Raw genomic sequence first — 27,731 nt, 5'->3', positions numbered from 1 at the left:
CAGGTTCCCTGCAGAAAAAATTAATAACCAGGCAGCTCTAAGAAAGAGGTGAAAAAGAATAAAAAAGCTTTAATTTAAAAATTAAATTAAAAAGACAGAATTAGCAAGAGGCGCTTGTGTCCTTTCCATACCCCCTGCTTGCTCCCACCACGGACGGAAATCTTCACCCCTGCACAGAGCTGGCTCAGCAGCCCAGAGTAACACTAAGGAGAGAACAGCAGAGACTGCAGCAGCTGGCCTGGAGACCCTCCAGGGCCACCAGCAAAATCATCTGGGAGGAAGAAAGGGTTAAAAAAAAAAACAAAACCAACAAAAAAAACCCAAAACACAAACCAAAAAGCCCCCAAGACACCTTAATCATCGTTCTTATGAGAAAACTAGTAAATAATTTAAGTAGTGTGAGGAAAGCAATGCATCCTCTGTGCTCCAGTGTGTGACAGCCATGGAATAGTGCCAAGCTCCTGGCACAGGGATCCAGCCAAACTGCTCAGCTACGGTCTTGTCCAGTGTCAACCATGTCCCTGATTGCTAATGGCAATCTCGGCTCTGCCGTGAGTTGGGGAGGAGCAGGGTGGTCCCTAAACAGGAATTTCTCCAAGCATGTGCTGGCCCATGAAGCTGCTCTATTGCTCATTGCAGTGGGTGCCTGGCATGGTTGGCAGCCCTGCCCCAAGGGGCACTGCCAGCCTCAGGATTGTGCCTGCCACTGGCATGGCTGCTTCCAGCTGGGAAGCAAAGGTCTGGTCTGGAAGATCACTGCTGGGGACAGCAGACAGCCTGTCATGCTCTAGGTGACTCCCACACCACCAGTACTGGACCAACCTCCTTGGAGACTCTGCTTCCATATGGATGGTAACAGTATTTTGCCCTGTTAACCACCTAGCCTTGGTCAGGGCTCCTGGAAATCCCTGGCCCCACCTCCCTGTCTCTGAACCTGGCTCCACAATGGATGCAAAAGGTTGCTTTACAACCTTGTCTCCCACTCACCAAAGCCCCAGAGGGGTCTGAAGAAGACTGGGACATGGGACCACAGAGAAGAGGCAGAACAGGGTAAGGTAATGCTCCCAGGCTTCTCCAAGAGCCAGGCACCAGGCTGAAGTGAGCCAAGGAAGGCTAAGAATCCACCTCTGCTAAAACAGGGGACAGATGATAACTTGTCCACCTGGCCCCTGGCATGGGGAGGTTCTCCTGTAACACAGGAGGGCTGCTGCTCCAAAAGACCCCTTGGCCATGCTGCAGCAGATTGACCCTGCAGGCACCACCTGTTCTTGCAGCTGGTATCTTCCATCTAATCTATGGGCATCCCATTGCTGGGCTAGAGAGACCGTGCTGCCACCTCAGCATCTTCAGGCCAGGCTGCAGTGCTGGGCCCAGGGCAGGAGTGGGGCCCTGCACTCCCCTCTCCAGCATGCTGCTAGCACCCTGCACCCACTGTCCCTGGGGCGTCACAGGCTTCTCTCGGCGGTGAGGTATTTGAGGGCAGCAGCCCCATACCGCCGGGACAGGTCCTGGTGGAATTCCTCCCTCAGTGTCTGCAGGCAGCCCCGGTACCCTGCGCTCAGTCGAAACTTGGAGATGTCGAAGCTGGGGGCATGGGGCATGTGGATCATGAAGGCGTTGGGCAGGACCAGCAGTTCATATTCCTGGGGGCAGAGGAACAACCACCATCAGCTCGGTGATCCCAACACCTCACTATCCAGCCAAGGCCCCCGACACGGCACCTCCGTGGTGCCAGGAGCAGCCCCCTCACCCACCTGTGCGTCCAGCTCCATGATGTGGGACACCTTGTTCCATCCAAAGCCCACAAACCTCTGGTCATACTTGGGGCAGTCTCGCCTCACTACAACGTAAGGCTCGAAGTCCGGCTGCCATGCCACGCGGTACGGCACGGTGGCCGTCCGCCACTTGGCGTAGTCAGTTGGTGCGTGGCCTTTTGGCCACACGTGGTACCTATGGGTAGAAATGGAAATGAGAGACCAGGAAAAGCTGGCAGCTCCCCAAGAGAGGGACCTCTCTGAGTTGGCTGCCCAACAGCACTGAGGCACAAGGGTACAAAGCTGGCTTCTCCTGAGCGTGACAGCCCTGTGGGATTGCAGGGCAGCTTCAGTCCCTACCTGAAGGTGTAGAGGGAGCCCATGTCCAGCATGGAGAGCAGCTCTGCTTTGGATTTAGGGAAGGTCAAGCGGTAGTGCAGAGTCTCAAAGGCTGGCACAATGAGAGCTGCCTTCCTCTGGGGCAGCTCCAGCTGCTGGATGGAGTTCCTATGGTGGGAGGAAGGGTGTGAGGCCTCTCCAGCTGTGAGCTGTGCCCACAGCCTCCCTCCTCACCCCCTCCCACCTGACCACAAGGGTATTAGTGCATTCAGACACTTTGCAAGGGCAGAAGAAACAGGGCAACCCTAGCAGGCATGACTGCTTCCTTATCTGCTGGTGTCTGACAAAAAGGAGGACGGGATCCCAAGGCTGAGCAGCAAGGAAACAGTTTCTGCACATTAAGAACTCCTGTCCAGGGTGTGTCCTGCAAACTCCAATCCTTGAGGAGCCCAGCAGGCTGAGCAAGGGTGAGCAGGAGAGAGCCTTACCTGAGGTAATCATAGAGGCCGTACATAGGCAGGAAGTCAATATCTGTCAGAAAGACATAGGGCGTCTGCGTGTTGGCCAAGGCCACGTTGCGCAGGAGGTTGATGGGGTAAAACTGCCCCTCCTTGTAGACGACGTGGTAGGCAACGTTGCGGCGGGCGCTCAGCACCTCCGAGGCCTGGGCGTAGCGCAGGAACTGCTGAGCCTCCGCGTCTGACATGTACAGCGCCAGGCTGATGGGGCCTGCCCAGTGTCTGCAAATGGCCTCCAACATCTGTAACCTGTGAGGCAGAGGGCACTGTGTGAGCAGGGGATCTGCCAAAGCCAGAAGGGCTGCTGGCCAGTGAGCCCAGTTCAGGAAGAAGCAGAAGGAGCTGCTGTTCCCAGCGTAGGGTATTGTCCCTCACTGCAAAACGCTGGTGTGAAGGTGAGGAACCTGTGTTTTGAGATCCCAAGCTGTGGAGCCGCTCCTGAGCGGAGGTGGGAGATCCTACCTCCATCCAGCCCCACCAGAAAGTACCTGTCCATGGAGAGCTGGGCCACGAGGGTGACATCTGTTGGGTTGGGAAAGGCCATAAACTCGTACTGCACGAAGAACAGGTGGATGCGGTGCTGTGTGAGGTGCTGCCGGCGGAAATCGTAACAGGGATCATCCTCATCCAGCTCCTCCAGTGCCTGCTGCAGCTGCAACACCATGAAGATGAGGGAGCTGGGGTGGCTGTGTGGGGGAGTCTCTGCCCACTCCACGATCTGGGGGTGGGGACAGAGTTGCAATCACCCTCACCTGGTTGCTGGGTGGACTGGGAAGACTGGCACAGCCGAAGAGCTCCCTGCGCAGCAAGTTCCCATCGTACTCCAGGAAGGTTAGGTATAGATTACGGAAGAACTCCACGTGCTTGTTCTTGACGTGCAGCTTCTTGGGAGAGTTCCAGTGGATCACCTGAGGGAAGCAGTGTGACATGTCATGGAGGCACACCAGCACCCAGCTCTCCTCAAGCCCCCGGGCCCTATGCTTGCTTTCTCAGACCTATAGCACATGGTGCTGCCTGTCCTTCAAGCCCTGCCCAGTCTCAAAGGCAGCAACCCCACCCACCTTAAGATCTGAGACTTCGGTGTAGCACTGCTCGGAGCGGGTGTGATCAGAGAGCTGTACGTTCCAGAAGCAGGGGAGCCGGTACACCAGGGATGGGTCGTGCTTGATCACCACATTAAAGATGTCCTAAGAGAGATTAAGGTGAGTTCGCAGGTGGGATGAGGAAGGCAGCACACCTCCCACATGCCAGCAGTGCTATATGGGAATGGAGCAGGGCTGATTACTCTGGGAGAGAGAGAGAGTTTACCTGATCAGCCAGGGAGGTGGAGAGCATGTTCATCAGCTCCCGCTCTGCTGTCAGCCGCCACATCTGCTCCCAGCCCAGACGACGCAGGCGGTCGAGCAGGAGCAGGATCACCCCTGGGTGCCAGGGAGGAGGGCACTGGGTCACCGAGAGAGCACCCAGCCCTTGCAGAGCTGGAGCAGAGCAGCATGCCTTCGACCCCTAGGACATGCTACTTCTCTGTGCCCTCCCACACAGCCTTGGGAAGCTGCAGCATCCCCCTCATGCCCACCACTCTGCTGCCTCACCTCAGCCTTCCCCAGCCTCCCCGTGCCAAGTGCCACCTCGGCTAGACACACCCCCAGGCTGCAGAGCCCACCCCAGTAACCCACACTCACCCGTGTTGAAGCCACGTCCCAGGGCCGGCCATGGTTTGTGGTTTTTCCACAGGTTGCCCAAATACCAATCGCTTTGGTTCTCCACCAACCCAATCACCTGCTTGTCTGAGAACACAGAGGGGACACCGATGCAGCCCACCTTGCTGTAGGTTCAGCAGGCCCAAGCAAACCCACTGTGCTGGTGCTGTGGCAGACAGGACTGCCAGCCTGAACCCAGCACCCAGGGCCCCAGCAGGTCCTAAGGGCACCCTGTTCTCACCAGAAAACTTCCCAAAGACAGCCCAGAGCTCAGCAATGTCAGTGGCAAAGGTGATGTCGGTGTCCAAGACGATGACCTTGGAAAGGTTGGAGGGCAGTGCCTTGGTAAGGGTCAGCTTCATCAGCCCGTAGATGCCAGAGTAGTGCTTGTTGGGGATCCACGACACCTCTGGCTGCAAGGCAACACAGCCTCAGGGCTGGGCATGGCCACGCTCTTCCCTTGCCTAAGCAGAAGGGCTGTTTGTGCCCAGTACCCTGTGCAAAGGAAGCCAGCAGAGAGGCTGTGGAGCCAGCCAACCCTGGGGCATCTCCTCCAGCTGCACCACTGGCAGCCACACATCTCTCTGCCCAGGCTCTTCAGGCACTGGCTGGCTGCATTTCCTTCTCTTTTGCTCTCACCCTGCTATGTCTGTGTGTCTTCCTCTAGCCACCTGAACCCCAGTGTTTCAGTGCTCAGTGGAGAACCCACCTTTACCACAGAGATAGTGTAACCCAAGGGGCATCTCCGCCCCTCCAGTACCAGCCCTGTGCCACCTGCTCAGCTGAACAAGTCCAAAATGGGGAGTAGGTGAAAGAGGGAACAGCAGGAAAAGTTACAGGAAAAGTTACTAAGCCCACTCCCTCTTGCTCCTCTCCACTGCTCCCCTGGCCATCCAAGCACTGGGTTACATGAAGATAAAGGAGGGGCAAGAGCCTGCCTTCAAGTCTTCAGCATTGTAGAAGCTGACGTGGACAGAGGGCACCATCCAGGACTGGAAAAGCATCTGGAGGATCTGGTGGGCCACCAAGTCCGTGATGAAGTGAAAGTGGAGGGGGTTCTTCCTGCCAAGGGCAAGCACAGAAGCACTCAGCAGCACAGCAGGAGGAAGAGTGCATGATCCTCATCCCTCCCACCCCTGCCAGGGGACACACATCAGCCGAAGGGGCAGATGGAGAAAAATCATCCATCTGGAAATAAAAAAATCCCCCTCTAAGCAGTAACACAGGGGGTAGAGAGAGGCCCTGAAGCCCTTCTCCCACAGCACTGCCCAGCCTGCAGCAGCTCATCTTGGAAGCCCAAACCAGCACCTCCCCATTACCTGTGGAAGAGGATGGATTTCACCAGGGTGACCACATCCCGGCTGGCGTTGTGCCCGGCACACACAATTGCGACGTGCAGGAGCTGCTCAGAGACAAATGGCACCTTTTTGAGCCTGGACACCCCTTGCCTCACAGGGGCCTGTCTTCCTTGGGGCTGTGCTATGGGGAGAGCCTGCATAACCCTTGCCCAGCTGCATAACCCAGCCCTTGTCTTGGGAAGGAGCTCCAGAGAGAGGTGGGACTACTTGCTCAGAAGTGGGGACCAGGAGTCTGGCTGCCACTGCTCCTGTCTGGCCTCCCACCCTGGTGAAGCAAGACACCCTCACCCACCATGGACAACCAGGATAAGGCCCCAACATGACCAGAGCACAGGGTGAGCAGTGGCAGGCAAGCTGCACATACATCCATGCTCAGACATGATCGCAGCATCCCATCTGACTTCCCCTACCTGCCATGCCACCGTGCTGGTGTCATCACTCACCTCACACTTGTGAACCATCTGCTGCTTGGGGCAGGCTGTGCGGTTGCTCCTTTCTCCCCTGGGGGGGTCCCCATTCTCGGCAGAGGCCCCCCACTGCAAGCTGCCATTGCTGCCCCCCCCCTGTGCCTGTCCCAGCTGCCGGCGGAGCTGCTGGTTCTCCTCCTCCATCCTCTGCACCCGCGATGCCAGCGCCTCCCGCTCCGTGTCCCGGCTCGGCTGCTCGCCCAGGCAGGGCTGCAGCAGGAGGAAGCGGCCATCTGTGGAGAAGAAACAGGGCATGTGGTGGGCATGGCAAGGTAAGAGTTTGTCCAAAAGGATGTGGATGTGAGGGCATGGTCTCAAGTTGTGCCAGGGGAGGGTTACGTTGGATATTAGAAAGAATTTATTTAGGGAGAGGGTGATCAGACATTGGAATGGGCTGCCCAGGGAAGGGGTGGATTCTCCATCCCTGGAGATATTTCAAAAGAGCCTGGATGTGGCACTCAGTGCCATGGGCTGGGAACTGCAGCGGGAGTGGATCAAGGGTTGGACTTGATGATCTTTGAGGTCCCTTCCAACCCAGCCCATTCTATGATTCTATGGATGGTGGGGCAGAGCCCCAGCAAAGAGGTTCTGGCACACTCCATACGTGCCCACACACGTGTCCCCCAGACACTCCACTGATCCTCAGGGATGCCCCCTGGAAATGCAGAGCTCAGATGCACCTGCAGCAACTTACATGGCCAGAGAGCACCCACCCCACGGCCTCAGCCTCCCCTGCCCACCCTCTGTTTGGGAACCGTTCTGTGATTGGAGAAGGACCCACTCACATTCAAGGCTGCCCACGAAAAGGTAGAGCCAGGAGAGAAGGACAGCCAGGGTCACTGTGGCAACCAGCAGCTTCAGCTTCACACGCCAGGAGCGCAACATGGTGTGTGGGAGGGACAGAGATGGTGAAGATCAGGTGGGCAGCCCAAGCCCAGCTGGCCCTGGCATCCTAAAGCCTGCAAAGGTCAGGAGAGTGAGGGAGTGGTGTCAACAGCAGCCCTGAAACCCACACCCAGGTGCCTCCACATCCCCTGGCAGGATGTCCCATCTCCTGGTCCTTCCAAGGACACCACCTCGGTGAGCAGTGACAGTGACACAGATGCCCTTCACCTCTAGTGAGACCTCCTCCCAGCCAGCACCATCCTGCCCCATCTCAGGGCATCTGGACCTCCCCAGGAGCCTGGCCCATCACCCTGCTGTGTCTGCACTGCTCTCAGGGGGCCCTCAAATATGGGAGAAGAGAAAGAGTGCTCCAAGGGATTTCACTCAAGCTCTGTTCTCGCCATGCACCCTGCAGACAAGGAGAACGAGCCAAGGGCTCCCAAGGCAGGCGGGAGGCTATGCTGGAGAGGTTCTCCCTGCTCCGGGCAGCAGGGAGCGGGGTGGTTAATGGAGCCTGCCCTTGACAGCGAGAGAAGGTCCCTCCCCCACCGCCTCCGGAGACCGAAGGGCCGGGGCTGCTCTTGAGACGCGGCCTGAAGGACGCGGCTGGGCCGGACCAGGACCCGACTGGCCTGACCGAACCCTCCCACCGACGGGGAACTCCCGTACCCAGGTCGGCAGCAAGCCAAACACCTCCCCCTCCCACGAAACTCTGTGGAAAAATCCCAAACGCTTCGGTGAAACGAACTCACTTTCCGGCACCGCTGCAGCAAGACGGGGGGACGCCGGGGGACACGGTCATTGGGCCGCGGTTCCGGCCAGGGGTGCCGTGTCCGAGGCTCCTGAACCCAGCCCCAACTCGGGGAGAGCCCTGCCCGAGATCCCAGAGCCAGGTGCCCAGGGCAGACAAAAGGCCCCACAAAGCAAAGGAACACAAACCTCATTCCTCACCCCTGCCTGCCTCCTGCAGCTCAAGCCTGAGCCCCTGCTTGGAGCAACATCTGGACGCTCAACAAAAGTCGGAGTAGGGACTAATGGGCCGGATTACGACCTGCTCCCCCCGCCGGAGCCCATTGATGTGCAGATGCCCATGGGGCCGCCAGCGTTCGGGGGGCAGGAACAGGCAGCCTGGGAGGTCACCGCCCTGAGTAGCCCCCGGGCAAAACTCTGCCCGCCGCAGGAATTGCCTGCTGAGGGCGAAAGGAAAGCTGACCTAGAGAAAGCATATGCACCAACAGGCTCAGGTTCTGCTAAAGCCGGGGTGAGGCCAGCCCAAAGGAGCACGGCCACCCACACCCCTTTAGCAGCAGGCAGGGCTGCAACCCTTTTCCCGGTGGAGAACAGGTCCTTCTGGCTCCCTGCAAGCGGGGCCTGGAATCGCGCTGCTTTTCCGCTCTATGGAACAGGCCAAGCACAGATACAGCAAGGAAAAGGAGCACACCAGACCCCTTCTTTCCTGCAATAGCCATGAGACAAGCTGGACCTGGCGATGTCTCCACACGCTGCTGCCAGCCCCTCTCCCTTCCCACAAGCCGATCTCCACCCCTCCTGCCTGGCCTGGGCATCCCCCAAACTTTGTGCTGAGCTCGTACCCTGAAAAGTGGGGGCAAGTCAAAAGGAGGGAGATGAGCTGGAACCAAGCAGTCTGGGAAGAGGAGGGACGAAAGGGACTTAGGCATGAATGAACGAGAGAAGTTGAGGGCCACATCTCAGCACCCTCTTGTGTCTGTGACCCCTCAGTGTGGGCAACAGCACTTCATCCAAGGCTGCACGATCACACTACCTGGACAGCAGTCTAGGGGACAGAATGGGACGAGCAACAGGCCGGTTGGCAAAGACCCTCCCAGAGGCACCCAAGGCCTCCATCCCTCCCCCCGTAGCACCCTCACCCTTCCCACCGTCCCTTCTCCTCCTCACGTGGCTGCTCACCTGCACCCCATGAGCTCCTTTCCTGCCTTTTTCCTTCTCCTCCTCCCTGGGCGCCTCCCAAGCCGGCAAGCAGCCCGCTGCTGCTGCTGCTCCCTCCTCAGTCTGCCGTTCCCTGTCCTCCCTTTACTCCTCCCTTTCAGATCTGACACTTCCCCCCCACACACCTCCTCCCTGCTCTCAAACCCAAGTTCCCCCCCCCCTCGCCCCCCCTGCGCTGGCCCCCCTTTCGAGGGAAGAAAGAACAAACAAAACAAGAGATTAAATTCGCTTTCTACTCAAGAGCCCCCAGCGCCAGGGGCACCGAGTTGCCCAAAGTAAATCAGAAGGAATCCGCCCTCCCTTCAGCCCCCTTCCTGCTCCCAGGACTTAAAGATCCCTCTTTTGCTGAGATTAGGGATCAGCATTATCCACTCCCTACCCAGCACTTGCCTCCTCCTTTCCCAGGGCAGGTGCATGAGGTTTTGGCCACACGGAGAGATAACTGGGGGGCTTTGAAAGGCAGCAGAGCCCACCCTGTCTCCCCTTGGCTGGCAGAGAGGGGCTGCACAGCCAGCCCAGGATGCAAGCACGGCAAAGGTAGGGTGCAGTCCTTCCTACCTAGAGAGAGGAGCTATCCGCCGGGGTCTGAGTGACAGCCCCTCAGCTGGACACTCTCACACTGCAGGTGTGAGAAGGGAAAAGCTCCCCCTTGGATTTCCCAGGCTTGCTCCAGCCCCACCAGCTCAGGAGAGCAGGGCTCCCCAAAGAGCACAGCATCCACCAGACCTCCCCACTGCTCCAGGAGCGAGCAGGATGGCAGCAGGAAGGGTGGGAGGCCCGGGCTGGGAATGCTAAATATGCAGAGCCAGGCCCTACCTGCAGCTCCCCCTGCGCCTGGCCCCAGGGCCGGGGAAAGCCAGCAAGCTCCTGACCGGGCCGGAGGGAAAGGAGGAGCCCACTGCCCTCCCGGCTGCCTTGGAAGAGCTGGAGGGATGTCCGGAGAAGGCAGGGTGTGGTGGGAGGCCACCAGCAGCAGGCGCAGGGATTAGAACTCAACCAGTCTGCAGAGCAATTTAGATGAAAATACGGGGCCCCCCACCCTGTATCCCAAGGGAGAACTGGGGCATCAAGCCCCAGCCTGCCTCGGAAAGATTTAACAGCGCAAAGTGCTGTTAAAACAGTGCAAAGACACCCCCCGAGCCCCAGGGCAGGGGCGGGCTGGGTATCCACCCAGCCAGTGCAGAAATCACTGCCCCGGGAGACACATTTCCTCTCCTGCTCAGGCAGCTCTTGCTTGCCCTTGCAGAGCCCTGGTACAATAGGCAGTCGCTCCTCAACACCACCACCTCCCCAGCCCACCCACCACAGAGAGAGGAAACCACCCCCCCACTCTGCTGCTCCCCAGAGCAGGAGCCCCACCTTTGCTCTGCTCCTTGTCTCAGGGCCACATGGAGCACGGCCCCTGGGAACTGTCGTGTCCTTGCCTCATGGTATCCATCATCTAACAAGTGCTCCGGATGAGGAACCAGCTCCACAGGGCTTGCCCACGCTCTTGGGAGAAGCCCAGACCTTCCACAGCCTCCAACCACCAGCACTGTTCCCAGGGAGAAAAGAGCCTCCTCTGCTAGTTGAAGAACCAGTGAGGAGAGGTGCCCTGCTGAACCTTGCATTAATGAATAAAGAAGGTCTGGCTGGGGACATTAAGGTTGGGAACAGCCCTGGTGACAGTGACCATGGCATGGTGGATTTTAGTACAAGGAAGAAGGACAAGTAGGACCACAACCATGGACTTCCACAGGGCTAACTCTGCACTCTTTAAGGATCTACTTGAAGTAATCCCATGGACTAAGACTCTGGAAGTGAAGGGAGCCCAAGAAAGTTGGTCAGTTTTTAAATCCCACTTCTTCAAGATCAAGATAGATGCATTCCCTTGAGTAAAAAAACAGGTAGAGGTGGTAAGAGACCTGCATGGATCACCAAGGAGCTTTTGAAGTCTCATGGAGGAAGTGAGTGGTCACTTGGGAGAACTACAGGGATGTTGTCAGAGCATGTAGGAAGGCAACAAGAAAGGCCAAAGCCCTCTTAGAACTCAAACTAGCAGAGGAAGTAAAAGGAAACAGAAGAGCTTGTTTAAATATACCAGTAGCAAAAGGAAGAATAGGAAAAATGTGGGCCCACTGCTGAATGAGGCAGGAGCCCTGAAAAAAGAGGATGGAGAGAAGTCAGAATTTCTGAATACCTTCTTTGCTTCAGTCTTTACTCCTAAAACCAACCCTTGTGAATTCCAGACCCTGGATATAAGAGAGAAAGCCTGGAGGAGGGAAGACTCACCACCAGTCAATGAAGGCTGGGTTAGAGACCAGTTATGCAAATTGAATATACACAAGTCCATGAGCCCTGATGGGATGCACCCAAGAGTGTTGTGAGAGCTGCTGATGTTACTGTCCTACCACTCTCCATCATTTCTGAGAGATCATGGCAAACAGGAGAGGTGCCTGAGGACTGAAGGAAAGCCAATGTCACTCCAGTCTTCAAAAAGGGCAAGAAGGAAGATCTGGGCAATTACAGACCAGTCAGCCCCACCTCCATCCCTGGAAAAATGATGGAGGTCATCTCTAAGCACATGGAAGAAGAAGGTTATCAGGAGCAGTCAGCAAGGATTTACCAAGGGGAAATCACACTGGACTAATGTGACAGCCTTCTGATGTTGTGACTGAATGGGTAGATGCAGGGAGACCAGTGGATGTAGTGCACCTTGGCCTTAGGAAAGCTTTTGACACAGTCTCCCATAACATCCTCCTGAGCAAGCTCAGGAATTGTGGGACAGAAGAATGGACAATGAGATGGATTAAGAACTGGCTGTGCAGCAGAACCCAAAGAGTGGTGATCAGTGGCACCCAGTCCAGCTGGGTCCTGTGACTGGTGGAGTCCCCAAAGGATCAGTGCTGGGTCCCATCCTGTTCAACATCTTTATCAATGACCCTGATGATGGGACAGAGTGTCTGCTCAGCAAGTTTGCTGATGATACAAAGCTGGGAGGCCTGGCTGACACCCCAGAAGGCTGTGCTGGCATTCAGAGGGACCTAGGCAGGGAAAAATGTAATGAATAACACCAAGAGCAGGTGTAGAGTCTTGCATCTGGGTAGGAGCAACCCCAGGTACCAGTACAGGTTGGGCACTGAGCTGTTACAGAGCAGCACAGGGGAAAGGGACCTGGGGTGCTGGTGGATGGAAGGATGAGCATGAGCCAACAATGTGTCCTTGTGGCCAAGAAGGCCAATGGCACCTGGGGTGCATGAGAAGGGGGGTGGTTAGTAAGTCAAGAGAGGTTCTCCTTCCCCTCTGCTCTGCCCTGGTGAGGCCACATCTGGAATATTGTGTCCAGTTCTGGGCCCTCAGTTCAAGAAGGACAGGGAACTGCTTGAGAGAGTCCAGTGCAGAGCCTCCAAGATTACTAAGGGAGTGGAAAATCTCCCATATGAGGAAAGGCTGAGGGAGCTGAGTCTCTTCAGCTTGGAAGAGAGGAGAATGAGGGGTGACCTCATGAATGTTTATAAATACATAAAGGGAAAGAGCCAGGAGGATGGTGCCAGGATCTTCTCGGTTCTGCCCAGTGATAGGACAATAGACAACAGATATAAGCTTGAGCATAAGAGGTTCCATATAAACACAAGGAGGATTTTTTTCACTGTGAGGGTGACAGAGCACTGGAACAGGCTGCCACAGGAGGCTGTGAAGTCTCCTTCCCTGGAGAATTTCAAAACCCAGCTGGATGTGTTCCTGTGTGACCTGCTGTAGGTGACTCTGCTCTGGCAGGGGGGTTGGACTCAATCCTTCATGGTCCCTTCCAGCCCCTAACTTTCTATGATTCAGTGCTCTGGCTGACCAGCATCACCTCTCAGCACACTTTTCCCAGCCTCAGTGTCTTGCTCCTTCCTGCCAGCAAGGGCCCAGCACCAGGGCAGGAGCAGGTAGGCTGCTGGAGGAGCACAGGTGAGGCAGAAGCATTTTAGGATGTTTATGGTGGGAGATGGCAAGCAGGAAAGCAGCTACACAGCCTCCCCTCCCCTGTGAAACATTAAAGGTACAGCAAATGGAGGGCAGGGCTGAAGTGGCTCCCAGGCAAGGGGCACAGCAGGAACCAGGAGCCGTGGCACAGAACATAAGCATCTTGGCTCTGACTGTCCCTGTAGCTGCATTGCTCAGCCTCTCTGCCCTCCCTCCTCAGTCTCCTTGCTCAGGCCAGACAAGTGCAGCCAGCAGTAAGATGAGAGGTTTCCCAATACTGACAGTTTCCAAACCCAGCACAAGGGTGCAGGGCAGAAGTGCTGTTTGAAGCAGGTTATCCTGCCTTCCCCACACTCTCCCTAGAAGCAAAGCAGCTTGTGCTTCAGAAGGTGACAAACAGGACATAAACAGGCACCTGGTTCTGTCACCCTCTGGGAGAGGCTGAGGCTGACACTGGGGACGGGGCAGGCAGGACCCTGATCACACCTTATGTCCAGACATCCCTCCCCTCACTGACAACAGGGTGACAGCCAGGGCATGGGGAATGTCAAGCCAGCAGATCCAGGCAGTTGCACAAACACAGGGTGCATGCTCAGAGCAGCCTCAGAGGCGTGGGCAGGAGCCCAAGGCTGCCTGCCAGCCACCCCTCCACACACAAGCAGACTTTGCTCCCAGGACAGTGCACCCACCCTGCTTGCCCCAGTCCTACCCTCAGAGCTGCCCGTGTTCTGGCACCCTGCTCCTCCAAGATCCCCTCTTTCTCTAGAAAGATTTTTCAGCCCAGCTGGCCTCCACTCTCCCTGGCTGAGTAACAATCAGGTGAGCAGTTAATGTTTAGGGAGAGCTGGCAGTGGAAGCTTTCCCACCACATCAGCACAATTCCCCCAGCTTCACCAGCCGAGCAGGGAGCAGCCCTGTTTTCCAACAGCATGGAAGCTGTCAGCAAGGTCCATGGCAGGGTGGGCATCACAGCCTGTTGTCTCAGACCTGCACCTGCAGAGAGGATGCTGGGCACATCAAGACCATCTGCAGGTCACAGGACAGCAGTAATGAGCAACAGGGGCAGGGCCTTGGCTTGCTGCCCCCCAAAGGCATCCCAAAGGAAGAGGTTGCCTGGCTGTCCCCAGGCAGGAGTGTTTTCGTGGAGCTGCACTGGCTGTTGTCTTACTTAGCTGCAGGCAACAGAAACTAGAAATCCTTCTCCCAGGTCTCATTTTTGGAGCTGGGAGAGCAGCAATGGTTTATCTGACCTGTTTAGACTGCCTCAGCAGAAGCACAGCATGGCAGCTTCCCAGCTTTTTCACAGGAGGTGAGAAAGGGCCCTACAGCCATGGTGAGAGCTACACAGCAAGGCTGGCAACTGAGAAAAGGCACCATGCTCTGAACTAAGGCAGCTGCAGAGGATCTCTCTTCTGCTTTTCGATGGGAGGGGACAGGCTGGTTCCTTGTTCACCAGGTCATCTTTAAAGCCCATGCCCCAGCACCCATCTGACAAAGCACCTTGCAATTTGGGGTCATCTTTGCTCCTCTCCCCATGACCTAAATGCAGCCATTTGAGGCAGGCTGCACCAGCTGGCAATACCACACAAGCAGCTGCAGGAATTTACAGAGGTGGAATGGAATTCTGCCAGGAAAGCAGGATTAAAACCTCATGCTCCAGATTACCATGCTATTCCTCCCTCCCTCCCCAGTCTTACAATAATAAAACTTTAGTGAAAATTTCACCTTTGTATCTCCATGGAAAGAGCAACATCTGACAAAACAGCCACCATATTCTAGAGATAGGATCGAGCAGCAGCCAGAGTCAGATACCAGCACGTGAGCTTCAAGACAAGCAAGTATGTCCATCTTCCCACTGCCCCTAACACCACTAAATGGCATAGAAAATCCCAGAAAGGTGAAGATCTTCCTGAGACAGCAGTCACCTGTGCCTCAGCTATGGTTCATTCATAAGCATCTGTCTCTCCTTGGGACCGTTAGATTTTCACCAAACACAATTCTGCTCATCTAAGAGTTCAGCTTTTTATTCAGCAAAGGCCATACTGAAAAGCCACCTTCTCTAACAGCAGCAAAGCACTTGGGAAAGAGGAGCTAACAGTCTCTGAACAGTGTTAGTTCTTGAAGCTTGGCTGAAGCAGGGACTTTTATCACCAAACTGTTTCCATGTTTCCAGAGGAAACAAGCAAGTTCAGGCTGGGCCTGACACAGGAACATGCCTCACTGCTCATACCTCTCCACATCTGAAACCCCAGGAATGCATCAGGGAGCAACACCTCTTGGCAGGGATTCTAATAATGAGGCCCTGCTAGGCACAATCCACTTAATGCAGAACAGCTCTGCAGCCAACCAGCCTGCCTGCACCCCAGGACTGGATTCAGCTGCCTGGCAGAGCCTCAGTTAAAGAGAGAGCTGTGCATGGGGAGCCTGGTGCCACAGCAGAGTAATGCAGCTGTTGTGTAGGAGGTTTAAGTCTACCAGACATCCTGCAATGCTTACAAGATGGGCAGCTGCATTTTGCCACAACTCTCAGGCAAGGCAAGTGGAGGCCACCCAGGCAGCAATGTTGTCCCTAAGTGCTCTCACTCCTGTTAGGCCCAAGCAGGTGGAAGGATTCAGCTGACAATAGCCTTGAACTGCATCTGTGGGGACACCAGGGCAGCAGAAAGCATGGTGTTGGCTTGTCCTTCTCTGCATGGGCTGCATTTATCCCTCACTGCACCAGGGGACCAGCAAGAGAGACCCTGAAAGCTTGTGTGTGCTGCAGCACACCAGCTGCCCAGGACACCCAGCCAGACATGGCAATACCACCAGCTGGGGCTCATCCCAAGGAGATGGGATCCTTGCTAGGAGAAAGCATAACCTCTTGGGGATGAAGTCACTCTCAGTTTGGATTGCCAGGAAGCTGAACAGGAGCCAGCAGTGTGCCCAGGTAGCCAAGAAGGCCAATGGCATCCTGGGCTGGCTCAGGAACAGCGTGGCCAGCAGGTCCAGGGAAGGGATTCTGCCCCTGTGCTCAGCCCTGGGGAGGCCACAGCTTGAGTCCTGTGTCCAGTTCTGGGCCCCTCAGCTCAGGAAGGAGATTGAGGTGCTGGAGCAGGTCCAGAGAAGAGCAAGGAGGCTGGGAAGGGATCCAGCACAAGTCCTGTGAGGAAGGGCTGAGGGAGCTGGGGGTGTTGAGGCTGGAGAAGAGGAGGCTCAGGGGAGACCTCATCACTCTCTCCAACTCCCTGAAAGGAGGTTGGAGCCAGGGGGGGGTTGGGCTCTTTTCCCAGGCAACTCTCAGCAAGACAAGAGGGCACAAGAGGTCTCAAGTTGTGCCAGGGGAGGTTTAGGTTGGACATTAGAAAGAATTTCTTTACTGAGAGGGTGATCAGACATTGGAATGGGCTGCCCAGGGAAGGGGTGGATTCTCCATCCCTGGAGATATTTCAAAAGAGCCTGGATGTGGCACTCAGTGCCATGGGCTGGGAACCACGGGGGGTGTGGATCAAGGGTTGGACTTGATGATCTCTGAGGTCCCTTCCAACCCAGCCAGTTCTATGATTGTGTGATTCAGCCAGCAAGAAGCCCCTTACCCACAGGCTGTACAACATCCCCAGCACAGCTCTGGAGCAAACCACCTTTCCCCAGTGCTCATCCAGTGCTGTGCCCACAGTGCCAGGCTCAGGGCAAGGGAGCACACCTAATGTCCATGCCAGACATGGCTTTCCCACCAAGCCCCTGCTTCCACCAGCCCTGCTCCAACCTGGCACCTGGAGGTGTTCCCTGCACCTCCTGATCCCATGAAATGGTACCATGTGTTGTTAAGACCCCCAAAAACCTTTGGAGGAGACACCTGTTTAACACATTGCTTCCAGCTTTACCTCCCTAGAGTACAAGTTATTTGATGTCAGGAAGATACTCAGCAGGTGAAGTATTGCCATCAACTGGTCTTTTTCTGGTCCTGATGGAGCATAAGCCTGACTCAGAACAGCTGCTCTGACACTAATACTGAGGCTACAGAGTCCATCTGAAAACATGTCACTGGCCAGCTAGTCACAGGAGGGACCAAGCCTGGGCACTACCCAGGGCAGGAAGACCCTGCTTGCCTCCTGAAAACAAAAGAAGAACAGCATTTGAGCTGATCTCCAGCTCCCTTCCCTCTACTAAGATCAGGTTTCTAATACCTGCATTTTTTGCCATCATCTGGGCTGCAGCTCATAGGCAGTTCCAAAGCCATTAGGTTCACTGTGTCCCCATCTCTGGATGTGTTTTGGGTACCACTGCCACTTCCTGATGTTTCCACTGCTCTGGGCTTGCAGCTGATGGCAACTCCTGAGGTCAGAGCTGAGAAGCAACAGTATGATGGAGCTCCCACTTCCATCAAGGGTAACCTGCTGCAAACCTTCTGCCAGACCCAGCTCTGCCATCAGCACAGCTGGAGCATGAAGCAGGTATTGCAGAGTGGTGGGAATTTCACCCAGCTATCAGTCCTCATGGGTAAGGATGGACAGATCATCCTCACCCCACAAATCTCCCAGCTTCCCTGAAATGCTCTTGAACGAGCTGCACCAGAAGCTGCTCCCTGGTAGGACAAGGGCAATCATATCCCAGCACATCTGACCAGACCTAGCCCCTACACTGCTGAAGTCAGCACCATTTTATACATAATTAGGCTGAATACAACACAAAAGGAGGCACAGGGACTCCCACAACCCCAGACCAGGAAAAGTCCACAAGAGGGAAGATATCATCCTCCCTGATACCTCTGGGAAGGTGCCAGGGGCAAGGCTGTGAGGCAGACCCCCAGGTGCCTGCTGTGCATTGTCACTGGCTAAAGGTGGGTGTTTTTAGCCAAATAGTTATAGATTGAAAATTGGAATTTACAGACAGCTCAGAGCTATTTGCTGCTTTGCTACAAGCTTTGGACAAGAACAAAATGCTTTGTTTTCCAAGCAAAAGGTCTCATTTGGCATTGTTTTGTTTGAAATTGAGCTGCATTACACTTAAAAGATAAAGGGTCCCCTCAAACTTGGCTGTGGGGTTTTTTTTTCCCTCCAGCTTCTCATTTTGCACTAAATCAAGCAATTAATTATTTGTTCAGCTCAGCTCTCCAGACAAGCTGCAAGCACCACAAGCCAAAGTCCAGAGCAGCTCTGCCCAAGCAGCAGCAGCAGCACTAAGGAGGGGTGATGGGGCTTTCTGTGCTGCAGACTCCTTTCAGACTTCAGCTTAAGCTCCCTCAAGGACACTTGCCTGGGAGAAAGGAGCACAGGGCCCTGTGCAAGGGATGGCAGGTGCCCTACCAAAAAGCCATGCACCCTCCCTGCTGGGCAGCAGTTCAGGATACATGATACACAGGTAGCCAAGAAGGCCAATGGCATCCTGGGCTGGCTCAGGAACAGCGTGGCCAGCAGGTCCAGGGAAGGGATTCTGCCCCTGTGCTCAGCCCTGGGGAGGCCACAGCTTGAGTCCTGTGTCCAGTTCTGGGCCCCTCAGCTCAGGAAGGAGATTGAGGTGCTGGAGCAGGTCCAGAGAAGAGCAAGGAGGCTGTGAAGGGATCCAGCACAAGTCCTGTGAGGAAGGGCTGAGGGAGCTGGGGGTGTTGAGGCTGGAGAAGAGGAGGCTCAGGGGAGACCTCATCACTCTCTCCAACTCCCTGAAAGGAGGTTGGAGCCAGGGGGGGTTGGGCTCTTTTCCCAGGCAACTCTCAGCAAGACAAGAGGGCACAAGAGGTCTCAAGTTGTGCCAGGGGAGGTTTAGGTTGGACATTAGAAAGAATTTCTTTACTGAGAGGGTGATCAGACACTGGAATGGGCTGCCCAGGGAAGGGGTGGATTCTCCATCCCTGGAGATATTTCAAAAGAGCCTGGATGTGGCACTCAGTGCCATGGGCTGGGAACTGCAGCGGGAGTGGATCAAGGGTTGGACTTGATGATCTCTGAGGTCCCTTCCAACCCAGCCCATTCTATGATTCTATGATCAGGAGTTCACAGCCACTGCTGGAAGGACATGCTAAGAACATGGCTCCCTGTGCAAATTGCCCTCCACAGTCTAAGTGCATCACACCAAGGTCCCTCACTAATCCCACTGCTACCTGGCACTGGAGCAATTCTTCTGGATGCCACCTCTCACAGTGCCAAACTCTGCTCTGGCAGCCTCAGGAGCACAGGGGAGCCACGCAAGCACACAGGGCATCCATCTGACAAGGAAAGGCAATCCCTTCACTTTCTCTGCATGGAAAGAAGTTGTGCTGCAGAGGAATGCTCACAAAGAGCCAGAGCTCACAGATGCAGTCTGGTACCTCTTCCACCAGTGACTGGCCCAAACTGGGAGCTGTGCTCAAGCAGCCACTCCCATGTCTTCCTTGCCCAGAGCTATTCCTGGCACTGGTGTGCCCTTAGTGCCCAAGCAAGGATGAAAGCAGAGCTCATCCACAGAGGAATGGAACAACTGCACTATAAATAGCAAGTCAGGATGGCTCAGGGCAGGCTCTAAAAACTCAAGCAGGAATAGTGCCATCTACTCAGGGTGCCCTGGGCATTTTGTAGGACCTGAAGGGATATCTGAGCTACGGAGTAGCTTACACATTGCAAATAACTGCTGGCTGGGCTAAGACACTGCAAACTTACCCACAAAAAAGCAAACCAGTCGCAAAAGGTGACTGATGAGGGAAAAAAAAAGGAGGGGAAGTGGACTGTAGAAGGGTGGCAGTTCTGAAAGCCATGCAGTGGAAAGGAGAATGCTCCCAACACCCAAACTCCTTACTGACCATTCCCAGCACTTCTGCACTCCTGCTGCTCCTGGTGTTCCTATCGCTGGGGCTTCTCACATTGCTGAGCTCAGACACCAAAGGACAAAGGCAGGGAAGAAGAAACAGCATAGCTCAGCTCAAGCACACAGCAGAGGAGCAGCCCAGGACAAAAACTCCCATCTTCCACAGTCTACAGCAACCTCTGTGCAGTGCCCAGCCTGCACCAGGAGCAGGACAGAGGCACAAGAGCTCAGCCCATCTGTGACCATCTGAGTCAAGTTCTCCTCCTACCTCCAGGAAGAGTCTTATCCTTCCCACAACATCCATGCTCTCTAACCTCTCTTCCCTGCTGGTGCCTTCACCTGGAACACCAAATATTCCACCTTCCTCTTCACATTGACAGCATATGTCCTAGAAAGGGATGTCAGCCTCCACAGAGAGGGTGTATACCTGGCATCCCGCAGCACTGCCAGGCACCAGCCCTGTGCTCTCAGCAGTGCTGAGCACAGCTCCCTTGGGCAGACACAGTTGGGAACACGTGGAGATGCAAGTACACACAGGGAAGGCACAAGTCCTGAGCTGAATCACCCTGTGTATAAAAACACAGGCACACACACACAGCCAGTGCTTCCTCTGATAAAGTTTTTTTTGTCAAAACAGGAAGACAGTACCCAAATCCAAAACGCCAAACAAAACTGGCTCAAGAGGCAAAGACAGCCAATGCTGACTGCAATTCCACCTTGAGAATATGGGAAGCCCACAGCTCCCCTTTCCAGCCTCCCCCATGCCCTTCCTCCTCTGCATAGCAAGCAAGATGAGAGGTAAAGGTTTTGAGTTTGGCTGAGTTTCCACTCTGGGGACAGAAGCTCAATAACACTGGGCAGGATGTGAGTGCGTTGAGGAAGAGGATTAGTAAGCCCCTAATCTGCACATTTTTGGAGTCTAAGTACTTTACTCCACTCCCTAATTAAACCACAGAGAGCAAAGACCGCCAGAAGGGGGAGAACAAGGAGGAAGAGGGAAAGGAGACCAGAGGCTGTGGCTTAAAAGCTGTTCCTTGTGGCTAAAATTCAAGAGGTGTCATTGCTAGGGATGTACTGCAGCTCCCATTTTTTATGCCACAGCTGTTGAGCATCCTGTTGCCTCCCCTGACCCAACCCAGAGCAAGGCTGAGGGCAGGATGAAGAGGAACCTGTGTGATGGCCTGGGGATGGTGCATTACCTGCAGCAGCCTCACCTCTGCTTCCCAGACCTGTCTGAACAGAAGAGCTTTTGTTCAATTGCTTATCTGGCTCCAGCTGGGGAGGGGCCAGTACCTTGCTGCCCTGGCAGGACATTCAGCTCTGCACCTGGCTTGTTTGGGGCTGCACAGCAAGGGAAACTTTCCTGGCACAGGTAAAGAAGGAAACCTTCTCCTGCAGTTCAAATAATGCTCCTTTTCCCTTAAGCCACATCCAGGTCCGTGTGCCTGAGAGCAGGTGGCAAGCCCAAGCCTCTGCTCCTCACTGCTGGCACTGCAGCAGGCTCAGACTCAGTGGGGAACCCATCTGGGGAGCCCCGGGGAGCAAGGCAGCTGGTGGCATAGCTGGGAACAGGAGTGCTAAGGAAGGGCCTCACTTCCCCCAAATCCTCTTGCTTCCAGCTCTGCCACACCAGACCGAGGCAGGGGGTGTGAGTGGGCAGGGGCAGCCTGTCACTCCAGCATCCCTTTCTTCCCTCACTCCTATTCTTTGGAATTCCTCTCTTCTGTTTGCTTTGTTTCAGCCCTCAATAAACAGGAAGAAAAGGGAAGGAGCCTTGACAAATCCGATCAAGGCAGAGACAGGCTGAGGCTTCCTCCTGCTGGCATGGCAAGCCCCACACTAATGAGGGGTAGAGGAGGGAGAGTCAGACACTGGGAACAGTGGCCCCACTGAAACACTTGGAGTAAGGACAGAGGGAAAAGAAGCTGTTAGGACAGAACAATGCCAGCACAAGTTCCCAGCCTTCAGAAGGGGACTCCCCATTTCCTCTGGCTCAGGGAGTTTGTCCCAGGTCCTCAGCCCAGATCCCAGTCACCCACTGCCCACCACAGTAGTAGACTTTGGGCAGAAGTGTCCAGTGTGCACATTTAAGGGAAGTTCAACTGAAACAGCCATGAAGATGGGACCACATTTTGTACCAAGGATTCACATGGAAATCTTCTCTTCCAGAGAACTGGGCAACAGGGACTTACAAGAGCCAGTGTTTTCTCCACAACCTCCCCACAGGTGACAAATACGTAGGGAAGAAATGCACTAAGCCAAGACCTGCTGCCATGCAGCTATTCCCTGTTTATCAAGCTGGGTACTGAAGGACTAGGACAGGAAGGAAGAGAGCACATGCAACTCACCTACCCAACAAGCAAGGTAACAAACCTTTGGATGCTGCCAATATTGCAGGGTACCTGGATAAGCTGGATAAGCTGGCAAAGCCTGGTGGTGGCTCTGAGGACAAGTGTTTAGCCAGGTACCCTCAACCTGAAGGCCAGAGAGCATATCTCAGCTGTCCTTGAGGGTTTTGCAGCTTGCTGTCAGCTGAAACCCAAAAGACAAAGTCATGTGAAGAGCTGCTGCATGAGATCTCTGGAAATAGGTCCCTGCACAGCCAAGAGTGTCATAAATCAGCAGAACCCAACACCTCGTTCCTGAACCTTTCCTCCAGCCTGTTACAAAGCACAGCTCAACCCATGAGAGAATATCTACAAGCTGCATGTCCCCAGTCCTGTAGACCATTCCCCACCACACCAGGAGGACTGTACATGTATCATATATCCCCAGAACTGCTGGCAAAGCCACAGCCACCACACTCCTTTGCAACACATGCAAAAGAGTCCTCACATTGACTCTTCAGCAGGACAGGAGTTCCCTGGCCCCCTCCCAAACATGAAAGCTGCAGCAAGTTTTTAGCTTGTGAGGCAATGAGGGGATTAACTATCACATCCAGTAATCTGAGACTGCAACATACCTTGGGCTGTCCCAGGGGTGGAGTCAAGATAGTTTGACCAGATAGATGTTCAAGAGAAGGGATGAAGGCAGAGGACAGAAGGCAGGCTAAAAACCACCAGGCAGCTTGCACTGCAGAGAGCAGAAGAGCCTGTATATGTCACTCCCTCTCAGAGGAAGAGGAGACCCTCCCCTTCTGCTGGGATCTTGTCAGCACATCCCCTTCTTCCAGCTTCCCTGAAGATGGACACCCTCATCCCACAACTGCAGGCTGGAATAGATGGCCCTTCTCCCAGGAGTTTGCAGGGGGAAAGACCAAACCAGAAATACAGAGCCATGAAATTAGGTTGGGGCAGAGGAATCAGGGAGGAACTAGGAGTTTTGGTCCAAACCCCCACATTATCCACACATAATTGCTATTAAGATTTGGGAGAAACAGGACCATCAAAGCAGGTAAAACTTACTAAAACCATCTTTCTGGTCTGTCCCACTTGAACACAGAAGGAAGTGTGCAGTGTTCTGGGCACACAGAGCACTTGTTGTACCCCTCTAGCCACAGCAAACCCCAGGTCAGCCTGGCAAATCACAGCATGAAACAAGGGAAGCAACATCAGTCCAAATAAGGGCCAGAAATAATAAATAACTTGCAACAGCTTCTACCTGAACAGTGAAAATCAGGACTTCAAAAGAAGTACAGCATGACAAGCACGCAGCAAAACCCTCCTGCAGCAACAAAGACTGACACTACTTCTGCTTTGTGAGGCTCCCTCAGTACCTGGCTACAAGGTGGAAGCCAGTGAGAGTGGACACAAATGGACACCACGATACACAGTAGTGAAATGACATCTGTCCCCTCCAGCATCCCCACCCTGACGTGTCAGCTCCCATCTCAGACTAAAGGGGTCTAAGGGAGGAGCCTTAAGATGATTATTTCTGGAACAGGGGTAACTGAATATGAACCAGAGTGCCAAATCTGCCTGGCACACATCCCCTTTGTAGCTTGCTATCAGAGCCCTACACTTAATAAGACCCAAGTCCCTGATACCCTCCTGGAACAGGAAGCAAAAAACCAAATAGTTTCCATAGCAAAGAGCTGGAAAACCAAAGGCACCTTCAGCAGAGCTAATCATGAAAAATCATGGGAAAGCAGACGTGTTGGCACCTGGCAAGAGCCTCACCATGGTGGAACCAATGCCCAACAGCTACAACTCAGCCACCACCAATTATTTCCACAGCACTGCACGGGGGCCTGCAAGGTCTCCAGATCCGCTGCCTTCTCCAGGTGGGGTCAGGAGATCTTGGGTGAGGCTGGAAAAAAGGCAGAGCAGAAACCACAAGCAGTTGCCCCTCTCACTAAAAGCACTTGAAGCACTTTCTCCCTCAGGGCCCAGCTGAATCTTCCCTTGGAGTGTTTCCATTAACCCAAGCCACCAGAGAACTACATGTCCGAAAGTTTTTTCCAACTGCATCACATGGTTATTAAAAGATATTGCCTCTCCCTCTCAGCCTTTAGCACAGGCAGATTTTGGATATTACAGGAGAGCCTGCACATTGCCACTGAATCAGGGAAGGGAGTTATCCAAGTAACAGCCTGGGTCACTGAATGGCTTTCTGCAAAAGATATCTGGAGGCAGGAGGAGGTCACTGTCTCAAAGCAGAGCTCTGCACACATTGCCAGATGTGTTGTTCCTCCTTGGATTTAAAAAAAGAGATGAAGAGTCTCAGATAATCTGGGAAAGGCATGAGCACCCTGACAGATGCTTTCAAAATGCTTTCAAGTCAAAACACTCACTAAAAGGCACCTTAAGCTTATTTGACCTGGGTTTCCCTTCCCCTCAGACTACTGCTTCAAGCAACAGACCTATCAACATTTCAGAAACTGGAGGACTACACCACCACCATCACCATCCCTGCCAGCTCCTGCTTTTGCAGGTCCCTGAAGGGCTGCTGAGGATCAGAGGTGCCAGCTACCACCACCAGCAAAGCCATGCTCAGAGCTTGGTGTGTTTGTCTCCTCATTTGGACTGACATTTGGAGCTCTCCTGAAAAGTGCTGGCCTCCAGTGATACTGTGAGTGAATCAGGCCTTCCATTCTAAGCAGGGCTTATGTGTCAGGGACTAAAATACTCCCTGGAGATGCCTCTGTCTACAGGTTATTTGGAGCGAGACACAATTTATCCTTGGCTATCCCAAAGGATTGGCTGAGCACATCCATAAGCAAAGAAAACAGATGGCCACAGCACAGTGTGAGCAAGATGGGATGCCCCAAGGAGACAGGGCCAGAAAGGTCATCTCATCCCAGACTCATCCCAAGGACTGCTCCTTTCCAACCACAGCCAGAACAATCCATATCCCAGACCTCACACTGCCAGGCTCCTTCCCTCCCAGTGGGAGCATCAAGAAAACACAGCTGGGGAAAATATCAATTTCCTTCACAACTATCAACTATCTCATCCCAAGACACAGCTACACCTCAATACATTGCATCTGTTCTCCCACATCCCTCTCCCCAGCTCTAATGCTGGCTAACACTGTAAGAACAGGTCCTCACCAACCCCAGCACCCTGCAAGGTATGTTTTGAGCCATGCTTACTTTGGATGATCTGCTTCATACCCACAGCAGGGCTCCATCTGGGGTCAGGCTCCCCAGAAATGGTGTGGTCTTCTGAATGCAAGCAAAGAGCAAGACACTGGCAGCCAAGCAAGATGGACTTCAGCTCTGCTCCCACTGACTGGCTACCAGAGAGATTGCTTTTTTCTGGTTTGCTTCTTTTTCTGCCATTAGTGCTGAGACTGCACCACTAATCATCAGGGCAGAGGAACTATTTGGCTTCAGTTACAGACAGTGGATTTCCAGTAAGCATGAGACCTTGGCATCCAGGCTGGCAGTAAGTGTTAAGAAAGGAGCTGCTCAGGGATCTTTCTGTCTACAGAAAAACTACCCCCTCAACCCCCTTCCACACATCTCCCACCCCCTCCGTGGGCATTAGTAGCCAAGGCAATTGGATTCAAGTCTTGTCCAATCTCACAGCCTTGCTGGTGCTCTGAGAAGCTACCCCTCCCATGGAGCTCCCTTGTAGCATATTTACCATAAAAAGGCAGCATGATGGTATCCAAACTGTCCTCCAAACTCCCTCGCTGCAGAAGGGAGATGAATAGAAAAGGGGATGGGACAGACAGTAGGTGAGAGGGAGGCTGGGAGCAAAGGATGAAGAAGCATCTGCCAAAAAGTTCTCACTCAAGGACTGAACGATACTGTTGAGAGTGGCCCAAGGACTTTGTGCATCAAGCTACACCTCTGCCTGAAGACAAGGTGTCTTTGGCAGTCCCCTAGGCAGCCAGCTCTTAGACTGCTGTCTGGCAAAGCTAGAGCTTCTCCTTGAAGGAAAGCAGATCCAGCAGTCTGCACTGGATATGCCCCTAGAGTCACGAGCAGTGCACACCTACCCTCAGTAATCTCTTCTCCAGACCTCTGTCACATGGCTCAGGTGCTGTCTCACTCTCCTCGGTACTTAACACCGAGCAGCTCAGCCACCGTGAATTCCAGAGGAGCTCACAGGTAGCACCGCATGTGAGCGGAAAAATTGGCCTAATCCACGTGATTCTGACTAAAAAGGTTTGTTTAGTACCAGACTGTTTGCCAGCAGTATCTCGTGCCCTTTTTGAACTCAGCCTGCTGGAAAACAAACCCTCAGGGGACTAGGAGGAGAACAGGAGAGATCAGAAAGGATAAAGTGCCTGCCCATGCAACTGTAATTCTTGCAGAGGAAGCTGCAGGCAGACACTGCGTCCATTGTGTGGAGGTAACTGGACAGGAGGAAGGAAGGGAAGCTTGGCAGAGCTCTGTTTGCACTCGGGAGACCTGTGAGAGGCCGTGAAACACCCTCCTCATCCACCCTGGGCACCCTCAAAGGTTCAGCAGGGAGGCTGTACCTATGTGCCCCGTTGCCGATCTTTGCACCCCAAGGTGTGCCCAGGGCCAGGTGCCGCTCGGGGGAGCAGTGGTGGGAGGGCAGGGTAGCACTGGCCAGGCAGCCTCAGCTCAAGGTAACCCTCCCTAGCTGAGCGGCAGGCAGAGCTGGAGCACACTGTGCAGCCCAGCACGGGAAGGTCTGCCAGCCTGAACAGAGGTTTGGGCCCTCTTTTGCAACAGGCTGCCACCAGACTGTCCCCAGCATCTGCCTTGAGTGTTGGGGTTAGCGCTCGAGTAAAGCCCAGGGTGGGACCGTGGCTATGCACAGCACGGGAAGGAGCCGGGGAGCCCCGACAGCACAGCCCTGACCTCCTCCGCAACTCCGCTACTCTCCATGCGCTGCCTCCTTCCTTTCCCTCCACTCCCGAACATCCTCCGACCTCCGCGGGCAGGGACAGACATTTCCACGCAGGACACAACCTCGCTATAGGGTGGGCAGCCCCCTCCCCCAAGTTGCCCCCATCCCCAAGTCCCAGGCCCCCTGCCCGTCGGGTTTCCCCTTGCGCTTCCCACAACGCGGCCCTTCCCGGGTGCCGAGAGGCTCTCCCTGCTGCCTGCCAAGGACGGACCCAATGCGTTTGGGTCTGGATGACCCCCAGAGCACCCCCGCTTGGGACAGCGGCTCCACCGCGCTGGTCCCCGTGGGGTGGACGCTCCAGACGCCCACGTTCCTTCCCCAGAGGCAGAGGGAACTTCGTGCCGGTGCCGCTCCCGGAGCCGGTGTCCGTCTCTCGCCCGTCCCCCCGAGGGCGGTCAGCACTCGCTACGCCCCGGGCACAGCGCTGCCCGGCTCGGCAGCCCCCAGCCCCACTGCAGCGCCCAGGGACCCCCCAGAAATGACCCCTACCCTGGCTCCTCACCCTGCGGCAACCGCTTCCCCCCTCGGGACACCCCCAGGCTGGGACCCCAGCCCCACGCGGGTCCCCCCCGGTCCTCACAGGATCCAGCAAACCCCCTCCCTGCTGCCAGCTCCTCTCCCTCCTAACCCGCCCCTACCTGTCCAGCCACCGCTCCAGGTCCCGGTCCTTTAAACCCCCGCCCCACGGCCCATCGCCCGCTCGGTGCTCGGCCTCGCCGCCTGGCCCGCTCGGCTCCGCTCGGCTGGGCCGGGCTGGGCCGGGCGTG

The 27,731-nt window shown here is 54.9% G+C and overlaps 1 protein-coding gene across 7 annotated transcripts; it reads right to left on the bottom strand.

Annotated features, from left to right (window-relative positions):
• Positions 1-49: 49 nt before the first annotated feature.
• Positions 50-27,727, bottom strand: LARGE2 (LARGE xylosyl- and glucuronyltransferase 2). Of its 7 annotated transcripts, none has more exons than XM_071744765.1 (15): positions 27,603-27,727; positions 6,922-7,095; positions 6,113-6,369; positions 5,631-5,713; positions 5,250-5,373; positions 4,553-4,724; positions 4,294-4,398; positions 3,920-4,089; positions 3,673-3,798; positions 3,364-3,519; positions 3,100-3,263; positions 2,582-2,860; positions 2,115-2,261; positions 1,755-1,950; positions 50-1,643 (listed from the first exon to the last, which is right to left on the bottom strand). In XM_071744765.1, the coding sequence occupies exons 2-15, from the start codon at positions 7,019-7,021 to the stop codon at positions 1,446-1,448; spliced, it is 2,277 nt and encodes a 758-aa protein (XP_071600866.1). In that variant the 5' UTR covers positions 7,022-7,095; positions 27,603-27,727; the 3' UTR covers positions 50-1,445. The 7 variants fall into 7 exon arrangements, with proteins under 7 accessions (XP_071600866.1, XP_071600872.1, XP_071600871.1 ...); XM_071744771.1 differs by having other exon boundaries at positions 3,920-4,032; positions 27,603-27,719; XM_071744770.1 differs by lacking the exon at positions 27,603-27,727 and adding an exon at positions 20,008-20,031.
• Positions 27,728-27,731: the final 4 nt, after the last annotated feature.

This window comes from Heliangelus exortis, chromosome 5, assembly GCF_036169615.1.
Source record: "Heliangelus exortis chromosome 5, bHelExo1.hap1, whole genome shotgun sequence".
In the NCBI taxonomy this organism is placed as follows: Eukaryota; Metazoa; Chordata; class Aves; order Apodiformes; family Trochilidae; genus Heliangelus; species Heliangelus exortis.
This window is presented reverse-complemented; position numbering and strand designations above follow the sequence as displayed.

Coding starts and splice junctions, on each gene's coding strand:
- LARGE2 (XM_071744765.1), bottom strand. CDS start 7,021: ATGTTGCGCTCCTGGCGTGTGAAGCTGAAGCTGCTGGTTGCCACAGTG. Junction 4,725..5,249: donor ACAATGCTGAAGACTTGAAG/GCAGGCTCTTGC, acceptor GTTGCCTTGCAG/CCAGAGGTGTCGTGGATCCC. Junction 1,644..1,754: donor TCATGGAGCTGGACGCACAG/GTGGGTGAGGGG, acceptor CTCTGCCCCCAG/GAATATGAACTGCTGGTCCT.